The sequence below is a fragment of the Myotis lucifugus genome, unplaced genomic scaffold (assembly GCF_000147115.1).
Source record: "Myotis lucifugus unplaced genomic scaffold, Myoluc2.0 scaffold_12, whole genome shotgun sequence".
NCBI lineage: Eukaryota > Metazoa > Chordata > Mammalia > Chiroptera > Vespertilionidae > Myotis > Myotis lucifugus.
Window position 1 is genome coordinate 13,319,409 of NW_005871060.1, and position 20,412 is coordinate 13,339,820.

Sequence of the window (20,412 nt, forward strand, 5' to 3'; positions counted from 1 at the left end):
AAAGAGATGCCACCTTTTCTGCCTCTGTTAATTGTCTTACCCGTTCTTAATAAATCATAATCACTTCCCTGGAATGTTTTTAGCATTATCATATCTGTTCATATCCCTTTGATTCCAAGATAAAGCTTCCATTGCCTGGAAAGTGACTCAGCAAATGCAAGACAGGCCTCAGAAATAAGTCCTAGCTGATCATGAATTATTGAGGCAGTCACTTTTTGGGAACATGGGCAGTCCCAGTCTCAAGATTATATGTGTAGATGTATAATCCAGATAATCAGAAAACCAGGGAAGTCCAAAATTCAAATGAATGATTATGCTGTCATTGTTAATATAGAGTATGTACATAAAATTCTTTCCCTACATGGTAAGTTACAAAATCAACACATGATTTAAAGGCACACACAACAATAGGCATTCCTACATATTAATTCTTTTATACACATAGTCAAAAGCACTGGAACAAGAGTCAAAATCTCTAGGGTTTTTTTAATTAAATAAATTTGACATGTAACATTGTGTAAGTCTAAGGTGTACAGTGTATTACTTTGACACATTTACATATTGTAATAAGATTGCCGATGTAGCAATGTTTATCACATTACATATAGCACAGAATTATTGTCTATATTCATTATTCTGTACATTAGCTCTCTATGGCTCATTTACTACTCGTTACCAGTTTGTACCTTTAAACACCATCACTCTTATCCCCCACCCCCATCTCCTGGTAACCATTATTTTATTTGCTGGTATTTTACAGGGTTAACTTTTTTTTTAATTCCACAAATAAGTGATATCATACAGTACTTGTCTTTCTCTGTCTGACTTATCTCCCTTAGCATAAGGTCCTCAACATTCATTCTTTTATCACAAATGGAAGGATAGCCTTCTTGCTCATGACTGAATAATATTTCATGTGTGTAGGTCCCACATGTATTTTTTTATCCTTCCATTGAAGGACATTTGGGTTGTTTCCATATCTTGGCTATTGTGAATAATGTTGCAATAAACATGAGAGTACATGAATTTCATGGAAATCCTGTTTCCATTTCCTTTGAATATATACCCAGAAGTGGAATGCCTGAATCATATGGTAGATATTTTTTAATTTTTTGAGGAACCTCCATATTGTTTTCTATAGTTGTTGGACCAATTTACATTCTCACCAACAATGTATAAGGTTTTTCTTTTACCATAGCTTCACCAACACCTGTTGTCTCTTACCTTCTTGATGATAGCCATTCAAACAGGTCTGAGCTGACATCTCATTGTGGTTTTGATTTGCATTTCCCTGATAATTAGTGATATTGAGCATCTTTTCATGTATCTTTTAGCCATTTTGATGTCCTTTTTGGAAAAAATGTCTATTTAGTTCTGTCCATTTCTTAATTGAATTGTTTGGATTTTTTTGTTATTAATTTGACTGAGCTCTTTATATATTTTATATATTTTAGATATTAACCCTTACCCAATATATGGTTTGCAATAACTTTCTAGCCTTCTGTAGGTTGTCTTTTCATTTTGTTAAATGTTTCTATTGCTGTGCAAAAGCTTTTACATTTGATATAATCCCATTTATTGATTTCTGCTTTTGTTGTTTGTACTTTTGGCATCATGTTCTAAAATCATTGCTAAAACCAATATTGATGGGCTTCTTCCCTACATTTTTTCTAGGAGTTATGTGGAATCAGATCTCATGTTTAAGTCTTTATTCACTTTGAATTATTTTCATGAGTGGTGTGAGATAGGAGTTTAATTTTATTGTACTGCATGTGTTTCTCCAGTTTTCCTAGCACCATTTGTTTAAGAGACTACCCTTCCCTCATTGGGTATTCTTGGCTCCCTTGTGAAATATTAATTGACCCTATACACTAAGATTTAATTCTGGAATTTCTAATCTGGTCCATTGGCATCTGTGTCTATTTTTGTGCCAGTATCATACTATTCTTATTACCATGACTTTATAGTATATCCAGAAGTGTGATACCTTCGGCTTTGTCCATTTTTCTCAGGATTGCTTGATTATTTGTGGTCTTTTGTGGTCCCACTCACAAATTTTGGATTGTTTCTTCTATTTCAGTGAAGAATGCCAGGAATTGTGTTGAACCTATAAATGGCTTTGGGTAGAATGGCCATTTTAACAATATTAATTCTTCTGATTCATGAACATGGGGTGTCTTTCCATTTGTGTTTTTTTTAATTTCTTTCAGCAAAATCTTAGTTTTCATTGTATAGATCTTTCACTTCCTTGGCTAAATTTATTCCAAAGCATTTTACTGTTTTTGATGCTATTGTGAATGGGATAGTTTTCTGTATTCTTTTCAGAGGCTTCATCATTATTGTAAAGAAATGCATTTGAATTCTATATGTTAATTTTGTATCCTGCCACTCTACTAAAACAATTGATTAATTCCAACAGTTTTTGACTGACTCTTTAGGATTTTCTCTGTATGAGAGCATATCATCAGCAAATAGCACTTTTTCCTTTTTGATTTGGATACCTTTTTTTCTCTCTGTATTGCCTATTTGCTCTAGCTAACATATCCTGTACTGTATTGAATAAGAGTGGTGAGAGTAGGCATTCTGTCCTGTTCCTAATCTTAGAGGAAACACATTCAATTTTTCTCCATCAAATATAAGGTTAGCTGTGCAGTTGTTGTATATGGGCTTTATTATGTTAGGTATGTTCCCTCTATACCCAATCTATTAAGGGTTTTTGTCATGAAAGGATGTATTATTTTGTCAAATGCTTTTTCTGAATCTGTTGAGATAATCATGTGATTTTTTAAAATATATTTTTTATTGATTTCACAGAGGAAGGTAGAGGGAGGGAGAGAAACATCAATGATGAGAGAGAATCATTGATAGGCTGCCTACTGTATGCCCCACACTGGGGATCAAGCCCGCAACCCAGGTATGTGCCCTGACCAGGAATTGAACCGTGACCTCTTGGTTCATAGGTCACTGAGCCACACCAGCCAGGCAATCATGTGATTTTTATCTTTCATTTTATTGATGTGATTGATGTATTACATTTATTGATCTTCATATATTGAACCATCCTTGCATCCCAGGGATAAATCAAACTTGGTCATGGTGCATAATCCTTTTATTGTGTTCTTCAATTTGGTTTGCTAATATTTTCTTGAGAATTTTTGCATCTATATTCATCAGGTATATTGGTCTATAATTTTCTTCTGGTATCTTTATCTGGTTTTGGTATCAAAGTAATGCTGGCTTCATAGAATGAGTTTGAAAGTATTCCCTCCTCCTTGATATATTAGAAAAGTTTGAGGAGGATTGGTGTTAATTCTGTTTTAAATGTTTGTAGAGTCCTCCAGTGAGGCCATCTGGTCCTGGAGTTTTCTGTATTGGGAGTTGTTGTTTTTTTATTACTGCAAAATCTCTAGTTTTAAAACAAACTCTGATACTCTCTAATGATGTGACTTTGCCTAAGTCACTTAAGCCCTCTGAACTTCAATATATCAGTGAAATGGAAAGTTGTTGACATCATAGAGGTATTTAATGAGAGATGGAGGTCTAAAACAGGTTAGCAACTACAGCCAGCAGGCCAAATTTGGCTCAGTCCAGTTTTCCTAACTACAAAGGCAGAGTTTTCCTAAATGCAACAGACACTGTGTGGCCCACAAAATCTAAAATATAGACTATCTGAAGCTTAACACAAAAACTGCTAGTTTCTGGTCTAAAAGATCATTTGTGAACTTATTTGAAACACCACAATCATCTATATGATTTTAGTCCATCTTGGTTGATTAGATTTAAGAAACTGGCATTGGACTCACCTAACTGAAAGAATTAGTTTAAAAACCAATTTTAACAAAAGAAATAGCTTCTAATAGTCTCTCTTATGCTATTTGGTATTACTGAGGCATCAGATGTTATCAATAAATATTTGTTGTATTTAATACTACCGATTATTAAGAGATTTCACTTAAGAAAAAATACCGAAGTGCGTTAATGTTGTTACACCACTTACTAGCCATGATAGCTGTCCTTAATTGTCTTGAGTAGCTGTCCCTTGACTGTAAAATAGTACCTATCTTATAGGCTTGTAATTTATTAAATTAGGTTATCTGTATTGACTGATTTTTAACAATGAGAATATATACAGGTTTTACCTTTTATTTTCCTTTTTATTGAATTTATTGGGGTGACACTGGTTAACAGTTTCAGGTGCACAATTCCACCACACATCATCTGTACTCTCTATTGTGTGTTCACCACCCCAATTCAAGTCTCCCTGCATCACCATTTATCCCCCCCCAAGACCCTCCTCCAAGTACCCCCGACCAAGGTTTGAGCCCGCCCACAGCCTCAGGGTGGGCTGCCAGCAGCAGGGGGGTAGCTTGAGCCAGGAGATGCCACTAGCGGCCAGAAGGCGCCTCTAAATTACGCTGCTCTTCCAGGCTCCCAGGGACCGCCGATGGGATGCAGGGGCGGGCACAAGTGGCTCCCAACTTGTTTGGCCAAGATGGCGTGGGGGGAGCACCGGCGGTGCATGCCAGGGCTTTCTGCGGGTCGGGTCGGCTCTGCAGGACATTGGGAAGAGCATCTACACCACCCGCGATGTGGTCAGCGAGCTGTGGGACAAGGCCGCGTGCAGGCGGCTCCCCGTCTTGCCCTGCGTGCTGCGTTTCAAGGAGCCCCGCCCGGAGTACCTGTAGTTTTTCAAAAGAAAACTAGAAGCTCTCCCAGCCTCTCCGCCACAGATAGCCAGGTACTGCCCTTCCCCTCCAGTGGAAGCAGCGTTTTAGGGGAGTCACACTTGAAACAAGAACCAGACAAGGTTCAGCACCCGAGACTCCTAGAGGAGTTTCTGGTTCCCATCGGCCCTCCAAGCCTAGCCCCCCACGAGAAACAGCAGAGCATGACCACCCGCGGGGGCCCTGAGGACCCCGAATCCAGTCCCTTCCTGTTCTGGAGACACCCTTTGCCGATGCTGATCACGACCTGCAGGCGCTGCTGGTTGATGGTGAGGATGCTCCAAGGGCAGGCGAGAGAGAAGAGAGAGGATTTGAAGGAAAGACCTTCCAATGGCGACGATGCGGGTGGGTAACCCCAGCACCTGAAGCAGCCCTTCGGATTGGAGCAGGCGCGGCTGGAAGTATGTGTGTGTAGGGGCGGGGGGGGGGGGGGCAGTTGTGTGAGACTCTGCCGCGCAGAGTGAGCTGCTTCAGATGCATGCGGCTGCCAGTGCGAGCGGTGAATGGTGTGCGGATCCCCGGAGCCCCCGGAGCTGCATCTTGCGCTACTACGACCTGCTGTTCCCTGGCATCCGACAAGAGCCGTGATCAGTGATCAGTGATCAGTGATCAGTTCACATTGTGGAGACAAGACCCTGAAGACAGTGCCTGTGGCTGTCGGGACCTCGGAGCCCTGCCTCTGCACTGTTCCTGCAGCCCCCAGGTGCTGAGTCCCGAGGCCTCCGGGGTCACTTCCCGCTCCCGACGGGGGCAGAAATGCTGTCAACCTGCAGCTACCTGAGGCCCAGGCCTGGCTCAGCTGCGACTCTCCCCAAGACCAGGCAGAAGGCTCGTGTGTTTGCCGCTGACTACACAGCTGGGATCCAGCCGGTCACCTACCCTGCACGTCCACGTTGGGAATCGGAGGGAGACTGTTGATCCCAGGGCTCCCAGAGAGATGTGTGAAGGAGAGATGACGTGCAAGTTCCACACTAGACGGCTGCTCAGCCCAAAGAGTTCGGGGTCGCATTTCCCCAGCAGGGCGGGCTGCAGCCCATCAGGCCGGATTTGGTGAGCTGCTGCACGCTCCAGCTCCTGCTCCTGCGGAGGGCTGGGTGGGTTTATAGAGGACGAGGTCATGCCTCAGCCTGTGAGCACACAGAAGCTCGATTCCTGCCATGTTGAGGGGAATTTGATGAAAACAGAAAGAACAGTGGCCTGGAGCAAGCCTTCAACATTGAAAGAAGGGAACTTCCAAGTGATACTATCCTCTATAATAAAAGCCTAGGTGGTGTCCAGGGAGGGTCCGGCAGGGGAGGGCAGTTGGGGGTGAACAGGCCTGCACGGGAGGGCAGTTGGGGGCAATCAGGCCAGCAGGGGAGTGGTTAGAGGGTGATCAGGCTGGCAGGCAGAAGTCATCAGGGGCAATCATGCAGGCAGGTGGTTAGGAGCCAGCAGTTCCGGATTGTGAGAGGGATGTCCTAAACCGGCGGTCAGACATCCCCCAAGGGGTCCCAGATTGTAGAGGGTGCAGGCCTGGCTGAGGGACACCCCCCCCTCCCCCAGTGCACAAATTTTGTGCACAAGGCCTCTAGTTTTTCTAATAAATATGGTCGCACCATAGCCAGTTTGGCTCAGTGGACAGAGTGTAGGCCTGTGGACTGGGTCCCTGGTTTGATTCTGGCCAGGGGCACATGCCTGGGTTGCTGGACACATGCCCAGGTTGCTGGCTTGATCCCAGGTAGGGGGTGTGCAGGAGGCAGCCAATCAATTTTTCTCTCTCATCACTGATGTTTCTCTCTCTCTCTCTCTCTCTCTCTCTCTCTCTCTCTCTCTCCCCCTTTCTCTCTGAAACCAATAAAAAATATATATTTTTAAATGTGGTTGCAAGCTAAAAAAAAGAAAGGAAAAAAGGAAGAAAGGAAGGAAGGAAGGAAGGAAGGAAGGAAGGAAGGAAGGAAGGGAGGAATGGAGGAAGGGAGGAAGGGAGGAAGGGAGGAAGGGAGGAAGGGAGGAAAGAAAATCAACCAATACCTGATTCACAGGAAGTTGATAGAATTTATTTTCACAAGTCTGATGTTCAAATAGTGCTATTGGCTATGCCAATCAGAGTGCTTCACTTAATTGGAAACTAAATCTGAATCTTTGATAAGTGTTTTTGCTTCAATCCAATTTACCTACATTTTCCAAGACCGGAATGAAAGAAATGATGAATAAATGAAAGCCTATTGAGCTGATGTTTTTCTGAAAAATCATCTACATGCTATTATTAATTCTTTCTCAGTAACCATGGTGAGGAAATTTTGTGAGAACCCAGCAAATAAATTTAATAATGTGGGCATTCTGGGTCAAAATAGATTTACTCAAAAAGAATTTTTTTCAGTTAGTCCCAAATTTCTTTCTCAGTGATAAGTGACATAAACCATTAATAAGCAGTGAGATTCTGTCATAAATATCTTTAACTTTGTTTACATAAAGCTCATAAGTATGTAATAGATCAATGTTTTTAAGACAGTAACATAATGTATTTTCATCCTCACCGATCCCTAACTCCAAGTTGTCTCAATACTTCTAAATTGAAGAAATGCATGGGGGCCTCAGATCATAGAGTTTCTATCCTTGTACAGTTAAATTTCCCTTTCACGATGCAGGCCAACAAATTTGAAGATATGGGGTGTAAGAAGGATATCCAGGAGAGAAGAGGAAAGCTGCACCACTTCTGGCCAGAGTGTAGGAGATGAGAGATGGGCAGGTAGAGGGGTGTTAGACTGAAATGCCCACCAAGGGTAGAGGGCCTGATGCTTCCCTTCCCATTAGCATCTCTGAGAGCAGGCTCTGTACCAACAGAGAAGACCACAGATGGTTGAGAAACCAGAGCTGCATGGTTAGGGCAAAGCAAATGTTCAATCTTCCTTCCTAGCCTCCCTTGCCCCCATGTGAGGTGCATGCTGAGTTGGAGCACACAGACCACTCTAGGGACCCTCCACCTGAGGTGCTATTAGCATCTGAAGGGCTACAGCATAGTTAGGAGCTGGATGAAGAAAATGGCAGAAGTTCAGAAAGGTAGACAGCACCTCAGAGAGACAAAGGAGGCCAGGTCAGCAGGGAGACGCCCACAAACCCTAAAAGGAGGTAAGGAAGACATTAGCAACCTTAAAGCCTCTGCCACTTCAGCAGCCCAGGCCCGTGGCACCTCAAAGGAGAACTGCCAGAGCAAATCCAAAGACCGGCAAGAGGCCAGGGCTCTCTCTAGCCAAACCCCAATACAGGGGATATACTGTCATCCTCCATAAATCCTGAGGCCATCTTCGAAACGAGCAAGGGAAACAGGGAGGAAGGGCTGAATAATTCTTTCAAGTAAATTGAGCTACAGCTGGAGACATGCTAAATTATTAGATTAGATTAAATTTTAAATCATATTGAGCTAATTTTAGTTTTGTTCTCACTGCTCCGTGGTCCAGTCCTCCTGAGGAAGATCAATTAAGTTTTAAGAGAAAAGCTACCTTTTCTGTGCATACCTAAACCGTCGTGTGAATACATTTGCAATCATGCTACAATTATATTGTTTGGTTTAGAGGAGACATGGTGAGGACAATTTTACTCAGAGTTCACAAATTTCTGAAACTAAAAAGAGATTGTTCTTCTCTAAATACATATTAGAGAGAAATATGCTGAAAGACAGACCTGAGTTCTGACCCCCACTCAACTATTTACTCCGTTAGTCACTAAAGAAAGTCACTTCATCTCTACAACAGTGCTTCCCAACAGATGTGTCTAAGATGATGTACTAGAATATTGATAAAATATTGACCATCCAGCCATCAAGACAGCCAAGGCAGGGCCTGCAGTGGCTGGAGCCCTCGGCCTTTTATCTCTGGCTGCCCTAGTGTGACACATAAATAACTCTGTGTTTTGAATATGATAATTTGGGAGAATTCTTGTCCTAAATGATTCTCACTTATGGAACAGGTGGAGGGGAAGGAGATATAGAACAGATATTTTCAGTCTTTTGTATTCTAGTAGTTCATGCTTCTATGAATGTGAGCAGGAAATCTCAATTACAAGAGTCACAGGAGTTCCTACCTACATGACCTGAAAAAAAAAGAATCTCTGCACTTATTTTTTAAAATTTCTGATTACCTCCCAAATTCTTGGGGCAGGGGGGTCTATTTTACATGCATGTATTTCATTCTATTCATACTGTACAATTGTTATACAATCTAGAAAAAGTACAAAACCCTAATTCATTTTCCAAAACCTGGTCAGAGCTAAGGTGCAAATAAGAAACAGTACAGTAAGTTATAAGAAGTGTTGGGGTGACCTGTACAAATCATACTGCCTGTCACATCATGTGTTTTTTTAATCTTTATTGTTGAAAGTATTACATATGTCTCCTTTTTTTTCCCCTCTGTGACCCCTCCTAGCCTGCACCCACCCCCCACCTCAGGCCTTCACTCCACTATTGTCTGTGTCCATGTTATGCACATATGCATACAAGTTCTTTAGTTAATCTCTTCCCACCCACCTACCCTTCCCCGCCTTCCCTCTGAAATCCATCAGGCTGTTCCATGCTTCTATGTGTCTGGGTCTATTTTGTTTCATCAGTTTATTTCGTTCATTAGACTCCACATCTGAGTGAGATCATGTGATACTTGTCTTTTGCTGGCTAATTTCACTTAGCATAATACTCTCCAAATCCCTCCATGCTGTCTCAAAGGGTAAGATCCTTTTTTACTGCTGCATAGTATTCCATGGGTTAATTACCTGAAAAAAAGAACCTCTGCACTTATTTTTTTTATTTTTTTATATTTTAATACATTTTTATTGATTTCAGAGAGGAAGGGAGAAGAGAAACATCAATGATGAGAGAGAATCATTGATCGGCTGCCTCCTGCATGCCCCCTACTGGGAATCGAGCCCACAACCCAGGCATGTGCCTTGACTGGAATCAAACCTGGGACCCTTCAGTCCGCAGGCCAACACTCTATCCACTGAGCCAAACCAGCTAGAGCTGCACTTATTTTTTTTAAATCTCTGATTACCCCCAAATTCTTTTTCAGCAGAAACAACTAAAAATTCAGGTGTCCTTTTTCTTAGATAACCAGTATCTTTTTTTACAGTTCAACTCAGGAACTTACCTAAGGGTCAGAAAATAAGAATATTAGAAAGGAATGTACAGACTGTTATAGTATTCACAAGCAAAAGCAAAATTACCTATTTGGGATTAGAAATTTGCATCCACCTTTTGGCAAACCATTAACTTGAAAATCAATTTTTAGAGTAGTGATTAAAGGGATGGTAAGTAATCAATAATTAGTGCAATTCTCACCCACAAATGAGGCTATTATCTTCAAAGTAAGTGAAAACCTTTTCAAGATGAATGCCTCAAACCTGTTGAGTATTTTATTTGAATATGAAAGATCTTTTGCTTCCCTGCTCCCTTCCCCTGAAATTGCTCATTTATATCAATAAAGAATGTAATGCATGCTGGATTGATCTACTAGCCATTTTCAAGTTAAAGCTAGGTTTTATGGACTTCTAAGATTTTTCTGTTCATTGAGATTACAAATGTTTTGCTACTTTTGGACAAAAGAAGGAAATGCAATGTTCTTGTCAGCGAATAAATCACTGATTGATTCATCTGGGAATATAGCTGTCTGTTAAGAAGTGTGGACTACAACAGCCCTGGCTGGTGTGTCTCACCAATCACTGAAGGGTCTCCAGCTCCCTAATGGTCAAGGGCACATACCTGGGTTGCAGGTTCCATCCCCACCCTGGTCAGGCGCATGCGGGAGGCAACCAATCGATGTGTCTCTCTCACATCAGTGTTTCTCTCTCTTTCCCTATTCCTCCCTCCCTTCCACTTTCTCTAAAAATCAATGGAAAAAATATCCTCGGGTGAAGATTAACAACACAACAAAGTATGTACCAGAACATCAGAACAGATCCAAAGAAAGAATGGTTGTCACATGTGCTGACAGTAATAGTTCTAGCTTTTGAGTTTGGGTGGCCTACTAAGTGCCAAGCAATGATCAAGATGCGTTTGTGGACTCGTTAACTCTCACCATAGTGACTCTAGATAATAAGTATTACATCACCACTCTGAGGTAAAAATGGCAGGAATTTTTCTGACTACACTCCAAGAAGAGATTTTACACATGCAAGTGTTCATCACAGTCCAATATCCAACATTGTTTCTAATAGGTTAAGTGTTCACAGCACCAAGAAGGTGACACTTGATGCCTTTCAAACCCGCAGGTTAACTATGCCAGCAGTTAACACTTTGCTCTCTATGAGCAAAGACTGCCATCTTGTGGAAGTTGCACATATAACAAAAACAATCATGCTACGGAACTAAACATTTTCATTGCACTCATTAAGAATTTTGCATTGTTGCACACATACACACAGACACACACACACACACACACACACACACACATGCCTATGTTGCTTATAATTAATAAAAAGGCAAAACTTTCCTTTAGGTGTGATTTTAAGTCTCATTTAAAGGTGGCAGTGTTTTGGAACATTTTGGAAAGATAAAATATCTCCTCCTTTATTACAAGGACTCATCCCATTAGTCTTTAACCAGTTAACTGCCACGATATTTTGAATTTAATTTAAAAAGGCCCGCCGCTTGTACCTATAGACGCTTATGGTGTGAAAATGGTTAAGGCAGTGCATTAGGTTGTGTTAAATTTTCTTTACCTAACCTTTAAATGATTTTTGTTAAATAACAAAAAAGAAGGTGTAGTGAAACCTTTTGATGGAATTTCCAGAGCACTAGATGTTTTCGCTAGAATGTATGGCAGAACTCTGGGCTTAGAGAACACTTTCATTCCCCTCCTATACTTCTATTCCATGCTGGCCGGTATCCTGGAATCTGTTGTGGGCCAGTCAGGGCTTGACTGAGGGATCCTATGGCCCACGTGGTCTGTGTACCCCAAAGGTGGAATCTCCCTGCAATGCCTTAGCCACCTGTGCTTCAGTGATGAGCCATGTAAAGGTGTGATGATACTCAAAGGCATGTAGAGATGCCTGTTTCCTATTTGCCCTCATGCATTCCTGCCACCTCGCTCACTAAGTCCACAATTTCTAGGATCAAAAAAATACTTAGCAAAAGACCTTGTACCATTAGAATCAAAGTGGGTGACATGAAGTATGTATTCTTCCAATGGCTTTTTCAAACCAACGTATTTCCAGGTATAGAAATAATAAAGACATATTGTCAGTGATACCAGACACTGCTGGGGAGATGGAGTGGTCAATCATGGGTTCCTGAATGAATGTGAATGAATGAAAGAATAAATTAACATGAATGGAGGGCATTAAAAAGAAATGATGTCACAGTGTTGCCTGGGCCATTCCAGCTGAATGTGCAGTTGTTGTTTAACATAAATTTTGTACCCAAGGAAGCGCCTGGCATGAAATCACTCTTTAAATATTTATTGAATAGATGGGTGAATAGGAGGGAATGGAATAAATTAGAAAACAGCATCAGTGATAAGAAAAAGGTAGAATCTCAGAGCAGGGTCCTTTTACCAAAAACTGTTGAGTATGTTTAATTAACAAATATGTGCTTGTTCTGTGTTAGGCTGTATGGAAGATGGTGAGCATACTGGCATCAACCAAGTAACCACAAATGATCACAAATATTGATAAGTGCCCTGAAGGAAGACTCTCCCACTTCCACAGGCACTAATACAGTGTGGTGGGTGTGGGAGGGTGGGGGAACTTGGGAGCTCATTTTGAGCCCTGATATATTTTCATTAAGCAAATGCTGCTATAGTTTCCTTCTATTCCGACATGTTCCTAGAAACTCACATTTAAGAAAAGGGTTTTTTTAGATATGAACAATTTTTTTTCCAAGATATTCAATGGTATCTAGTCTACCTAGTGTCTTTAGGCAGGCAAATACCTAAAGGGTTTGCTAATGTCATTTGGATAGCACTCATGGACAAGTCAAGCAAGCAGTTTGATGTTGTGATTACACATGTGTGTGATACCTAACACGGTGTCACAAATTCCCACAAGTAGTTGTTCCTTTGAATCAAGGCACTATTTCCCAGTGTATTCCTCCAATCTCCAGTTCTATGGATTATGTTATTGGGGAGAAAAATGAGAAAGGGGGAATGAAAGTCAGACAAGTTTAGGAAATGCTGCATTAAACAACATCATGCAAGTTTTCTTATCTGCAGGTCTTCATATGGCCTTTCATAGGCTGACTTCTCTGTAAATTTCCAAAGGGTGTGTTTTTTTTTAGTTATCGACCATGGAACCCTTTTCTTGCAGAAGCCCTCTAGGTACTAGTGAACCATGGAACACACTTTGAGAAATTCTGTGTTTTCTAAATATAAATGGCTTTGCCTGGGATAGAGCCTGGAATAAAGGTGATCCATTAATATTATGAATCCATTAATATTCCTAATCATTTTAGTAAATTTAATTCATCAAATTAACTGCTGTTTTTAAGAACTTGAGACAGCTCCACTTCCTAAGGAAGAAGTCCAGGTTGTGAGGAGGCTCCTGGAGTGTCAGCAGGGGGCGCTGTGGGTGAGGCTATGGGAATATCCAAAGGTGGATGATGGACATTGGACCAACTCTCCCCGGGGCTTTCTTACTCTTGTTTAACTCAGGTTGAATGTTGGCCCCACCCCCAATATTATATTTTAGCTCATTCTTATGGACCCATGGATGACATGAAACAGGTAAAAAGGTAAAATATCACCGAAAGTGAGTTATTTACTCCCCCCAGATAGGCATAGTTTTCCTTTCTAACATGTTTAAGCAGTCTCTCCCCAAAGAATCCAAGACCCGGGCCAAGAGTATAAATATGGGCCCACATCATTGAAGTCTTAAGTATGTAAAAGTGACAGATCAAGCTAAACACTGTGAGATAAAGTATGTTCTATCCTCTTACGTTGGCAAAGATCCCTTCCGTATCCCTGGGAGGCCAGGTCTGCGTTTCTAATTCATGACTAGTTGGGAGCTCTGCACCGACCAGTGACAGGGTCCGGACTCTGGTCCCCTCCCTCCCACATCCGGCTCTGTCCTGCACAGGAAGGGTCTCACTCACGCACAAAGGTGTGTGCACCTGAGCACGCACAGCCAAGCTCTGTCCACAGTCCCAAACACCCCACACACACCCGTGTGCACCCGTGGCTGTGAGATATGCTCTCAGGAGATAATACATGGGAATGGGCCTTCACGAGCACTCCGAGCTCTTTGGGCAAGAACTTCTAGGGAACCGGAGGCTGGTGCTCACTCTGGACAGGCTCGTGGCTTTGGCCCTGGCGGGGCTCACCCTGTGAGGAGGGGTGTAGCCAGGGGGCACGGGGGCGGGCAGAGCTAGGCAGGTCTCGGCCAGCACCAAAAGAGTATTTGGAATTGAGAATAAAGCCCCTGTGAAAATCACACTTAAGAAAGCTGCAGTCTTTGCAGCTACCCCCAGCCTCTGGGGGAAAGAAAAGAAGAAGAAAAAGGATATTTCTTATTTGAATGTAACTACTTCTGAAAGCCTCCGGTCAACTTTCCTTCCTGTTCTGCGAGGTGAGATGATTTCCCCTTTGGCACTGAAAGGGAAACTAGATCAGTTGTGTGAAAAACCAAAAATGATACATTTTCTCAACTTCAAACTTGTCCCAAGGCTTTCTCCCACACTGTGTTAAATAATAGAAGTCTTTTTAATTGAATTTCTTTGTGTGTAGCATATGCTGGGTGACATTATGCCAGCATCTCGCTCTAAGCGGCAACTCGTTCTTCATAAAAGCATTAAGACCCGGAGCGGCGTTCTGCACGTAGGGAAGGAACACAGGCCGGCAGCAGCTTGAATCCACATAAAATCAGCGCCTCTGAAATGTAATTGTGAAAACACGTTGCGACAAACTGGGAAGTGGGGGAGATACTTAGGATTATAGAATGAAACCAAAAAAAGAAAAAGAAGAAGAGAGGAAGGGAGGAGGAGGGACAGTACCGTGGCACAATTGTCTGCAGAATCAAAGCTGTAACGTGTCCTAGCGTTCTGTCCGCAGGCTCATCTCTATATTCATTTCACCTCGAAAGCCACCCCCCTTTAGAGGGGGGTTATAAGTGGACGTGCTGTGGCCTGAGACAATACCTGTAACACATGATTGTGTTCTCCACCCCTTCAAGGATCCTGGAGCTTCAGCAGAATGGCGACATGGACATCCTGAAGCACAAGTGGTGGCCAAAGAACGGCCAGTGTGACCTGTACTCCTCAGTGGACACAAAGCAGAAAGGAGGTGCCCTGGACATAAAGAGCTTCGCAGGGGTTTTCTGTATCCTGGCTGCTGGGATTGTCCTCTCCTGCTTGATAGCCATGCTGGAGACGTGGTGGAACAAGAGGAAAGGCTCCAGGGTCCCATCCAAAGAGGTACTTGACTGGGAGCTTGGGCTGTGAGCTGGGCCAAGGAGCAGGCTGTGTCTGCGGGGAGGATGATGGCAAGGAAGGGGTTGCGGGGAGGGTCCTTGTTGCTTCTTGTCTTGAAAAGTGGAAATAAATTTGTGAAGCCTAAAAATTGGTAAGGCCAATATCAGTTTCCATTTTAGGACATTCCAGATAGATGAAGAGGAGACTATCTAGTATTTGAAAGACTGATAATGTTATGTGCCTTGACTGGCTTTGAAATTCTCCCAAATCTCAGGATAGAATTTAAGTCAATGATTTGTTAAAGGCTGAGAGTGCCTTGACCAGTTCACAAAGATGCTTATCTTTTTATTGCCATGACTTGTTTAACTTATACCTAAATTATTTGGTGTCTCTAAGATTCTGCCTAAGAAATCCAATATGACAGTAAAATAATTAGAATTTTCTCTTTACCACCAGTGACTGCTGCCCTCTCTCTGTATGTAGACCCAAGAGAAGTGGTTATGTTTTTAGCTCTGATGACCCTAAGTTTAACAAATCCACATCATGGAATCATCTAAAACTTAATATTTCTCCCTTACTCTTGAGTTAGCTCAACTCCAAGTCCACATTAAAATTTTTCCAGAGATCTGAGAGAGTACTCACAGAATTACCCATATTTATCTTAAAGTGGCATATGTGCCCTGTTTTCATAAAAAATTATGGGATTTATAACTATCTTATTTCCACTGGACCAAAAATGTGAAAATGTTTAAAATAATAAAATCATATTCACTAAAGCTTCACAAATTGAAATGAAAACAACCTAAATTTGCTGAGTGATCTGACTTGCTGGATAGCTTCAAGGGAGAGTTTAAACTTTCTATAACTAGGCCTTGGCTAACTGAGGCCTAGAGCAAGTCCTGACAGGATCTGCTTTAATGCACAAATAAAAATGGCTTCTCGCTTGCATACGAATTTTTGCATGTTAATGCAGTCTTTCAAACATATCGTTTTCTAGTCTAAGAATTCCTTCCTACCACTTTATATGCAAAATTGATCAGCACCATTTATAAGGAAAAGCCTGGCTTAGCAAAGATAAATCTTCGCTTCCTACTTGTCTAAGGATCATACATTCTGCATTAGTGAAGGGTGAACTAAAAACGAATCAGGTTTTACTGTCGTATTTTCTTTGTGGAATAAGCTTCTGGTATCTCTACTGACATTGATTCAATGCAAAAGACCACATTAATGCAACATTAGAGCTGAGACTTCATATTCTCAAAAATCTGGAAATTAAGGACTCCCCAAGCTCCTTATATGTTGAATTACTATATATGATATTAAATTTTTGCACTATTATATCTGTTGATGGATGACTACATTATGGTTGCTGTGGGAACCATAAAATTATCTTTCAACCCTCTAAAGTCTCAGTGATAACACTGCATTAATGGATATTTTTATTGGATTTCGAAATGAGAAAGGAGAAGGAAAACACTGATGCACTCAAAATATTTTTCACTCAGGAGCACTATAATAGCACAATAAAAAAAATACATACTCCATTCTAACTCATGACAGCTAATCCAGATCTTATGAACAAATATTTTATTTTATGATTAATAGATGTTTTTAAATCCTTGAAAATTTGATTTCTTGAACCTAGCTATAAATAAGATTGATACAAAGAACAATTTTATTTCTTGCCAGTTTTATTTTTTAAATATTGGGCTTTAACGCTCCCATTTAGTGAAAATCTTAAGGGATTTATCAATTGATTGCAGCTCCAGAAATCTGAGGTTTTACTTTCTTCTCCTTTATTAAGCACCTTTTTACTGAGACTCCATTATCATATCAAAGCATCTTTGATTTAGAGACCGTGTAGCATATACCAGAACCTAAACTAAAACTGCTACTCACATGTGAGGACTTGAAAAGATCTCTAAAAGTCCCGCTGACCTCACAGAATTGCCTCAGGTACTAGGTAGCTTGAGTGTATGAAGTCCCTCAGTTAGAAAGTGATTCTCTTGTGTTGAATGTTACTCTCTCCAAACAATCTTACATATCTTTAGCTAAGGAGAAATAACACTGTAATAGTCACTAGCACTCTAGTGTGAACTAGCATATCAGCATATTGTACCACTTATCTCTAAGAATGGAAAGTTAGAGTTAGGAGTGAGTAGTGGAAAGGAACAAATATCTCACTTGGAATAAAATACCCTGAAATAAGACACCATGGGTAAAGAAGAGGTGGGGGGAGAGGGAGGAATAAGTTGCCAAAACCATACTTTTTATTTGTACAATTTTGCCTGGGTCTGTCGCTGCTCTTATAGAAAGCAATCACCCATCTACTGCTTCCATATTTTGTAGTTGCATGTGGCATATGCTTATTTTAGAACTTTAACTGCAAGAAAAATATTTATTATAGATAACCTTATCTCAGTATCTTATTGGTACCCCCAGAATCTGGGACAGTGCCTGGCTCATATTAGGTGCTCAATAAATACTTGTTAAATGAATAAACCCCAAAGTTCAGTTCATTACATATCATGTTTGCTGAACTACTTTTTTTTTAACCATGGGAGCTAGTACTGATGAGAACCTTATCTTCTTTTTCTTCATCTCCAGGATGACAAGGAAATTGACCTGGAGCACCTCCATAGACGTGTAAATAGCTTGTGCACAGATGACGACAGCCCCCATAAACAGTTTTCCACCTCGTCAATTGACTTGACCCCTCTGGACATTGACACTTTGCCAACACGACAAGCACTGGAGCAAATCAGTGATTTCAGGAACACTCATATTACCACAACCACCTTTATCCCAGAGCAGATCCAGACTCTTAGCCGCACACTGTCAGCTAAAGCTGCCTCTGGTTTCGCTTTTGGCAACGTGCCTGAGCACCGAACTGGCCCTTTTAGGCACAGGGCACCTAATGGGGGCTTTTTCAGGAGTCCTATAAAAACAATGTCATCTATTCCTTATCAACCAACTCCTACCCTGGGGCTCAATCTGGGTAGCGATCCAGACCGAGGCACCTCCATATGAGCATCAAACAAAATCTCTTCACTGTTTCTTTTGTAGGACTCCCTTTGCAAGGAGCAACTGTAATGTTGTGGGACTAACATGGATGTAACATTTTTCTTTTTAATCAGGATTATTAGTAACAATTCTAGCTCTCCCCCCTCCCTCTTCTATTTCTGTCTCTCTCTTTCCCTCTCTTCTGATACATTTCCTTCTGCTATTATTCATTACTCAATTTGTTCCCCCAGAATATAGTATACTAGGATCCAATTAGTCCGCTTTTCATATACTGTACTTCAAGTATAGGAAATGTGCACTGAGAATACTAAAAGTATATATGCAGGATTAATTTTACATAAAGGCCTCTTACGTAACATGTCTCTATTTTTTGAAGATATAATTGCAATAACTTCAGTCTTTTACATTCTTCTGCTGCATCCATACAATGCTCCACTGCTGTTGAGTGTCCTTTAACTGTGGACCAAAGGCAACCCCTGCAGTGTCTATAAAATACTTTAAAAGACCATTCAGGCCACATAATATGAGAATGCAATTTTGTAGGATTACAAAAAAAGCCATTAATATGCCAGTCAAGACTACAGTTAAAATTACTCTTGCACTGCAACAGTGCATATGACCTTTATGTGATTGTACAGTATTAAAAGTTTTTTCTTATGTACAGTAAAGTTTATCATATGGCAGAAGCCTCTATTGTGTTAAATAAATTAGTATCTCATACATATACATATATATGCACCTATATAATGTGTATATATATTGAAAGGCGGCCATTGCTATTGCAATTCATTTAATAAAGCTTTAGTTTTAAAAAAAAAGTATTGTATACAGGAACTATGTATAGTGCAGGGGGTCTTTTCAGTTAGAAAAGGCAGGTTGCTTTAATGTTATTCTGATTCGCATTGTTTGCCAACAGAGAATATTTTATACTTTTGTTATTAAAACATCCAGAGCGATTTACTATTTGTTCCTAGATGTAACTCATTTGAATAGGTTTTGCATTTGTTATTCAGCAGTGCATAAAGCTAACCTTGGTAATAATTTTACTTTTAATTCATTATCTAAATGGGGAAAGCTATTAGCCGAACCACATCCGCAACAGCACATAGAGCTCTATGAGAGTTTAAACGTAGATCATTGAAGGTTGATAAAGTCTCTTCCAAAGCAGCAAGCCAATTAACACAACTGTAGTTGGGGAGAGGTGGGAGCCCTGAAGAAATATTGATGTGGCCTTAATTACCGTCATACGTTATCCTAAAAAAGAAAATATAATAACCATACTGGGCTCTCTACTAAACCCCCTTTTTTATTTGGTTCTATTTGGAGGAGTTACGTATTTTTTACATTAGTGCCAAGTGTATAGAAGGATGACAGCAAAAACAGTGCCTCTTTGTGCACAACCCTTTTAAAGTAGCATTCTTACCTGTTAGAGATGTAAAATGAACTTTGTTTGTAATCCTTAAATTAAAACGTGATAAGTAGGAAGCGAGAACTTATCCTGTGTTCTTAGCAGCCATACACTTATTTTACTCTAATTCATTCTGTGGCTAGGATTGATGTAGGAACCAACCTATGTGAATTGCTTTAGAAGAAATTAAAAGGTATATTCTTAAGGTATATTATATTTTGATGCTAATTCTGTTCTGGGGAGCATCTTGTACTGTCACTGTTTTTGTACTAAATCTTCAAATATTGTCTACTGTGTAAGGCAGAAAAATTTCTTATCATGCAAAAACCATTTTGTTTCCAGGGTAACAAGTACTTAAGTGCATGCACAACTTGTTTTCCCTTGTAACACTCATGATCTCATCCACGACTCTGATTTTAAAACTAAAAAAAAAAAAAAAAAAAAAAAAAGTCTTTACAAAAAGCTATATAGGGACATACCAGATGTTTCAGTGATTTTAGCTATCAAACTGTTAACCATGTACAATATTTAAAATAGGCCTATTTTGATGTATTGCCTATTATACAAATACACAAAACACTTTTTGGAGGCCTCAGTTATGAGTGGCAGAGCTTTCTGTGTATAATTTGTCTAAATAATTTGTCTAATAAAAATGTTTTCTAAACTTGCTCTCATACCATTGAAGTCTTAACTATAAAATTTGAAAATGCTTACTTCCTCACCTATTGAACTGAATTTTTCTAAAAATTTATCTTGAGTTCATTAATGCATAAAACACATTAAGTTTTGATAGCCGAACTTTGCCGAAATGTGTGGCTCTCTAAAAATAATACTAAGTGATGTCCTAAACCAACGAAATACTGCTTTTCTGCTCTCTGAGACTA

General features: G+C 40.5%; 1 protein-coding gene across 1 annotated transcript in view; it reads left to right on the top strand.

Annotated features, from left to right (window-relative positions):
- GRID2 (glutamate ionotropic receptor delta type subunit 2) overlaps nucleotides 1-20,192 on the top strand; it is a 1,225,688-nt gene extending 1,205,496 nt beyond the window's left edge. Inside the window, exons 17-18 of the mRNA XM_006084662.3 lie at nucleotides 14,859-15,099; nucleotides 17,704-20,192. Coding sequence (XP_006084724.1) covers nucleotides 14,859-15,099; nucleotides 17,704-18,126 — 664 coding nt within the window. The 3' untranslated portion in view covers nucleotides 18,127-20,192. The remainder of the gene's footprint in view (nucleotides 1-14,858; nucleotides 15,100-17,703) is intronic.
- The last annotated feature ends 220 nt before the right edge of the window (nucleotides 20,193-20,412 follow it).